General features: G+C 38.3%; 1 protein-coding gene across 2 annotated transcripts in view; it reads right to left on the reverse strand.

Annotated features, from left to right (window-relative positions):
* LOC120226559 (peroxidasin-like protein) overlaps window positions 1–1,586 on the reverse strand; it is a 44,417-nt gene extending 42,831 nt beyond the window's left edge. For both annotated transcript variants that reach the window (XM_039224730.1, XM_039224731.1), the window contains exon 1: window positions 1,432–1,586. In XM_039224730.1, the coding sequence (XP_039080661.1) occupies window positions 1,432–1,523 (92 nt within the window). In that variant the 5' untranslated portion in view covers window positions 1,524–1,586. The remainder of the gene's footprint in view (window positions 1–1,431) is intronic.
* Window positions 1,587–6,000: the final 4,414 nt, after the last annotated feature.

Here is a 6,000-nt window from a genome sequence, read left to right on the forward strand (position 1 = left end):
AAGTCACATGTTTCACAGACTGAGCCACCCAGGTGCCCCTAATTCTTAAACTATTATCAGTTGAACATATTAGCCCAACTATGTGTTGCACTAAATCCAGTTTGTCAAAGCTAATTTATAAACACTAAAATGAAATACTATACTATGAATGTTTGCCAATGTGCAATAAAGAAATTTCTTTCTTATAATACTTTATATATAAATATGTATTTATATTTACATAATTTCTTTATAATACTACTTTCTTTATAATTCATAACTCAAAGAGACTGGTAAGAAAAATTTTAAATAAAGAATAATTTTGGGGATGCCTGGTTGGGTCAGTCGGTTGAGCAACTGACTCTTGATTTTGGCTCAGGTCATGAGCTCACAGTTTCATGAGCAGTGATGGCACAGAGCCTGCTTGAGATTCTCCCTCTCTCTCTGCTCCTCCCCACTTTATTCTCTGTCTTTCTCAAAATAAATAAATAAACTTTTTAAAAAAAAATTTAAAAAAAATTTTTAGTGTAACTTTAATTAAACACTAAGCTGTAGGCAGTGTTGAAGTCCTTTGGATATATATGTATCCAAATATATATATATATGTATGTATATTTGCAGAAGGTTAAATCCTGGAACCGGTTCACAAGAATCCTAGCTCTTACTCAAGACTATACTAATGATTCGGAAGATACAGCCAGTGTCCCTGGAACACATTTGGTTCAAGTAATAGAGGAGAGCTAATAGTGTGTCCCACGCCAGCTAAGTGGGGGCTGCCTAGCTTTTCGGTTTTCTTAAGTTTTATTCGTGGCTAGCCTTGCCACAAAGAGATTATACTAACTCACATCTCCTGCCAGCTGTCTGTCATAATGTCATAAATTCAAGTTGATTCACAACAGATACTTTCGACAAACCAAGAGATTTTTAGGAAGAAGTCTCAGTTATTTTTCCACCAGTAAGTGCCCTTAGCACACAGTTTTGTGAGGAGGTCTGGTCTTGGGTCAGCAGGTCTTCGACAAGGGTGAAGGGATGGAGCGTCAAGCCTGCTGTCACTTCCTGCACCACCAACATCATTTACAGGTGCCACAGTCCATGAACCCTACTGTTAAACAGACTGTACAGATGAGGGAACGCGTTTTGGGTAATATGCCGTGAGCAGGGGTGCCGAGATTTAAACATAAGATAGAGTCTAGTGCATTCTTTTAACCACTCACTTCTGTGCCCTTTCCAGTCAATTTATTCTCCTTACAAAGATTTACAAGAACCTATGAAAATGAGTGCCATCCGGTATTATCAGTGGTCAGAAAAATTCTGTGACCAGTTGCCATATGTTATTCACTATATTTTAAATCATAGGAAGTACAGATTCATACTTACAATGTTACTGTACACTTAGATTTGGGGGCGAAACCCGATTTTGTTGTCTTTGATAAGTATAACATAATTCTTCACCTGTCTCCGTCTCTCAGCCGCTGAAACTGGGTAACAAACAGGCACATAAGTGTTGGTCCCACTCTCGTGCCAGGGATCAGGTCTTCCACCATGAGGGCTGGCCAGAGGTCGATGTTGCCTGGAGCTCCGTACAACCTGAAGCAAAGACAGACAGACAGACATCACATGCTGGACTGTGGAAGTGACACTGACCATATTATTTACACTGAGAACTGCAAAGCATTTTCCAAATTTTATAAACATTTAAATACACTAAAAAGGCAGAGAGTATTTTTATGTTCATTTCACAGGTAACAACGTTGAGATGATGAAAGTGTTCAGGGATCATTCAGCCAGTCAGGAACAGAGCAGGGTCCCACTAAGGGCATTTAACACCGTTCATGTGATATTCAGTGTGTTCTTCTTTACAATTATCCTGTAAGTATATGGAATATAACTGTGTGTGTGTGTGTGTGTGTGTGTGTGTGTGTAGACCAGCATCCAACTAATTCTTTCAGAAACATGTAGCAAGTACACTAGTCAACTGAGCATTAAAAGATTTCCATGTCAGTGTATTTGAGATGTGTGCTAAATATTTAGAGTGAAAAAATAATTGGTGGAAATAATGTATTAGTTAAATTTCCTTCTTGCTAAAAAGATTGTGATCCTTTGATTTTGGGATTTGAAGTGGTTTTGTAAATTTTAAAAATATGATAATGGAAGTGACAATTTAAGCCAAACAACTTTGGATACACCATCCACTTAAAGAAAACATGACCAGCACTCCTGGGACTCCGTGTGACAGCTGCCTGTCGTTCCCTGTCTCTAAGGATAAACATGGGAGCAACTTTAACACTTTATTTAATGCATAAAATTCTGTAGACTTTACATAGTTTAGCTTCGTATGTTTTAACCTTGGCACAAGTGGAGACATAATGTTCATACTTCCTTGTTTTCGCTCCGTGGTTTACTGGAGACCCATGTGGCTGCACGCATCTGCAGCGAGTTCCTTTCTCAGCTCTGTAGTAGCCCCTTGGCCACTCTTCCAATGCAGTCGTCCATTCTCTTGGCGATGAATATTTGTGGTGTTTTCAGCATTTTACTACGAACATTCTCACACATGTTTCTTCATATGGACAGAAGTCTCTCTAGACTAGGCATCAGCAAATTTTTATGACAAAAGATGAGACGGTAATAAATATGTTCAGCATTGTGTGCCACATTTTGCAATGTCTCAACTCTTCCCTTTTCCACAAAAGCGGCCAAAGACAGCATATAAAAAAAGGGACACAGTTGTGTTCCAATAAACCTTTATTTACAAGCAGGCAGGGGGTTAGAACGGCCAGTGGGCTGTGGTTTGCAGATCCCCACTCTAGAACATGCCAATGCTAAGGCTTCAAATGCTGAGTGCAGAGCATGACACTTTTAATTTTCACAGATAATGCCAACTGCTGTCTAAGATGTACGTATAGTTCATACTCTCATAATAGGCATATAGAAGTTCTCTGTGATACACATCCACATGCATATCTTCAACTTTAATAGGTAGTGCCCTTGGCACATTGAATTTATTTTTTAGTGTTTTTTTGAGTCTAGTCAAATCTCATCACTGCTACCCTTCTTCCTCCTTCCCCTCCCTCCTCCTTCCTTCCCCTCCCCCATGCCCTCCCTGTCCTCCCCCTCACTCCTCTTCCTTCTCCTTCTTTTTTCTTAATTTCTGATGATAGCTGGGCTTTCAGTATCTCCAAGTACTTGTTGGAGTATTTGAGTGTTTAATTCAGATTCAAGTGTTGTATTGTAGACTGTATTGTAGATTCCTTCTGTTTCCATTTTTTTTCGCCCAGGAGACTTTTTCTCTGAAATGTTTTGATTTGCATTTCTGTCTTCTTGCTTTATTTGAAGTAAGCTCTCTCTCTCTCTCTCTATCATTACAGGTATTTCATGGAGTGGACTCTAGTCGAGTAGCATTCTCTTCTGTCACCCCCTGCAGGACAACATCTTTGATTGCAGTGTTGGTGGCCATGGGAAAGAGGAGGCATTGGCACATTTTATTTCTCTATCATCTCTTCAGCATTTGTATTTTCACTTCATTCTGCTTTAGCTTTAGTCAGATATGAAGGGGCACTGTCCCCTCCCTCCTTGTCTCCTTCTGTCCCCCAGAACTGTTACCTCTGGCTACTCTCAGCCCTGTGACTGGCGTGGTAGACTCCCGGGTGCCAGAGCTACATTCCGTGATTTAGATTTAGCACTTGCTGTTGAACTGTGTCTTTTTAGAGAGATTCCTTTTTTGCTGTAGTCCCTCTTTTGTCCACACAGATTTACAAATCCCTGCCCTTCTCTCCGCACCCACACCCCAGCCTGGAAGTGGCGCTTCACTGACAGGTCTGCTGGAACTTGCTGATTATGTTCAAACTTAAAGTAAATTGAAATTCATGCCATTTTTGTCGTCTACTAATTCTGAATGTGTAAGTTATGTGTTTTTGGATGTGTCCTCTTTGTCAGTCTCATAGTTTTGTAGGAGGCCACGTTAAGAGATTTAGAATCAAATGATCATGAGTTTTCTAAGGCTAGCTTTAAAATATGTATACTTTTAAAACTCTGTGCCAATCTGATGGGCGTGAAAAGGTATTTCACTACGATTTTCATTACCTTGATTAACTATTTAGTGGGGCATCTGCTATATATTGATTGGGCATTTTTTTGTAACATAGAATGCCTATTTATACCAAGATTTTTCCCATCTTTCTATCAGGTTATGTTTTTCTTTCTCACTTTAAGAGTTCCGTATATATTCTGGATATTAATGCATGGTTATCTATGTTAACATGTATTCCTCCAAATCTGGGACATTTTTATTAATCATGCTATGATGTTAGACTGATGAAAATGTTTTCTTGATTTTAAGGTCAATTTTACCCATTTTTATAGTTGGTATTTTTTTAATTTTACTTCAGAAACTCTTTTCATCCCCAGTGCCATAAAGATATTCTCCTTGCATATTTTCAAAGTTTTAAATTTCTGCCTCTTGGATTTAAGCCCTTCATCTATTTGGAATTGATTTTCATATGTGATGTGAGATAGGAATCCATACTCATTTTTCCCCATGGATAGCCAATTTTTACTGCACCACTTATTGAGAATGTTCTCATTTCTCACTAATTTGTCTGGCAGGACTTTCAAATATTGTGGTTCCACATATAAGCTCATTTCTTTGTGTCTTTCTGGTCTATCAGTCTTTTTGTTTATTCTTGAATCAATATCACACTATATTAATTACTAAAAGCTGTATAATAAGTGTGGCTACCTGGAACATCAAATGACTCCATTAGATATTTCTTAGCCATTTTATCTATGAAGTTAATTTTAAAATCTGTTTGTTGATATCACAACAAAGAACTATTAAGATCTTACTTGGAATTACAATAAATACATCATTTTAGGGGAATACTGACATATTTGAATATCACTTCTCCATGACTCCATTTCTTAGGTGTGAGAAACAATCCAGTTTTCTGATTTTCTTCCCTAATATATTGTGCAACTTTTGTTCATCTTTTCTTCTCATTTGGTATTGCAATTTGACTTTTCTTATATTCCTTATATGTAGAGAACTTGCAAAAAATAATGATGACAGTTTTATCTTTTCCAGTATTTACCTCTTTCTTATTTTATTGTCTTCATTGTGGTTTTCCATACAGCTGTGAATAGTAATCACGGTGGCCACTGTCCTCATCTTATCCATGTGTTTAAAGGAAATGTTTCTGGGGCTCCTGAGTGGCTCAGTCGGTTAAGCCTCCCACCCTTGCTTTTGGCTCAGGTCATGACCTCACAGTCAAGAGATGGGGCCTGAGTGGGGCAGAGAGCCTGCTTAAGACTCTCTCTCTCTCTCTCTCTCTCTCTCTCTCTCTCTCTCTCTCTCTTGGTCTCTCACCAAAAAAGGTCTGGACTGTAAATTGTTAAGGGTTCATAAAAGAAATGGTAGTTTGAGGTTTTAGAAATTAGATCACTGAACTTTCTGATACAATCTTGGTTTTGTTAATTTCAGTCCTTTGATAATCCATTTGTTTTTCATCTTGTAACCAATCCACTTCTATCTCTATTGTAACTTATTGCTTTTATCGTGGCTCACGACACACCTCCAAGAAATAGGAGGAGCCTTTTAAAGATACTTAGTACAGGTACCAACCATGTCAAGTAACTTATTAATCACTTATGGCTTATGTCTGACACAATAACAATACTGAGCTCCAACCTCATTAGAGGATAGTTTGAAATCAGCAAGTCCTTCAAACATTTGTTACTGATTCGTCTGCATTACTCAGGAGAATGTTAGCTCTATTTTTTTTTAATTTTTAAAATTCTAGATGTTGTATTTCTTTCTTGGTTATAATTAGTCCCTACTAGGAATATAGAGCAGCTTCTATGTTTAATTCCTTTGGTATGTACATTCACTTCTTTTTTAAAAATATTTTTATGTAGGGGCGCCTGGGTGGCTTAGTTGGTTAAGCGTCTGACTTTCGCTTAGGTCATGATCTCGCGGTTCGTGGGTTCGAGCCCCGCGTCGGGCTCTGTGCTGACTGCCAGCTCGGA

The sequence above is a fragment of the Hyaena hyaena genome, unplaced genomic scaffold (assembly GCF_003009895.1).
Source record: "Hyaena hyaena isolate Hyena2069 unplaced genomic scaffold, ASM300989v1 scaffold_1762, whole genome shotgun sequence".
NCBI lineage: Eukaryota > Metazoa > Chordata > Mammalia > Carnivora > Hyaenidae > Hyaena > Hyaena hyaena.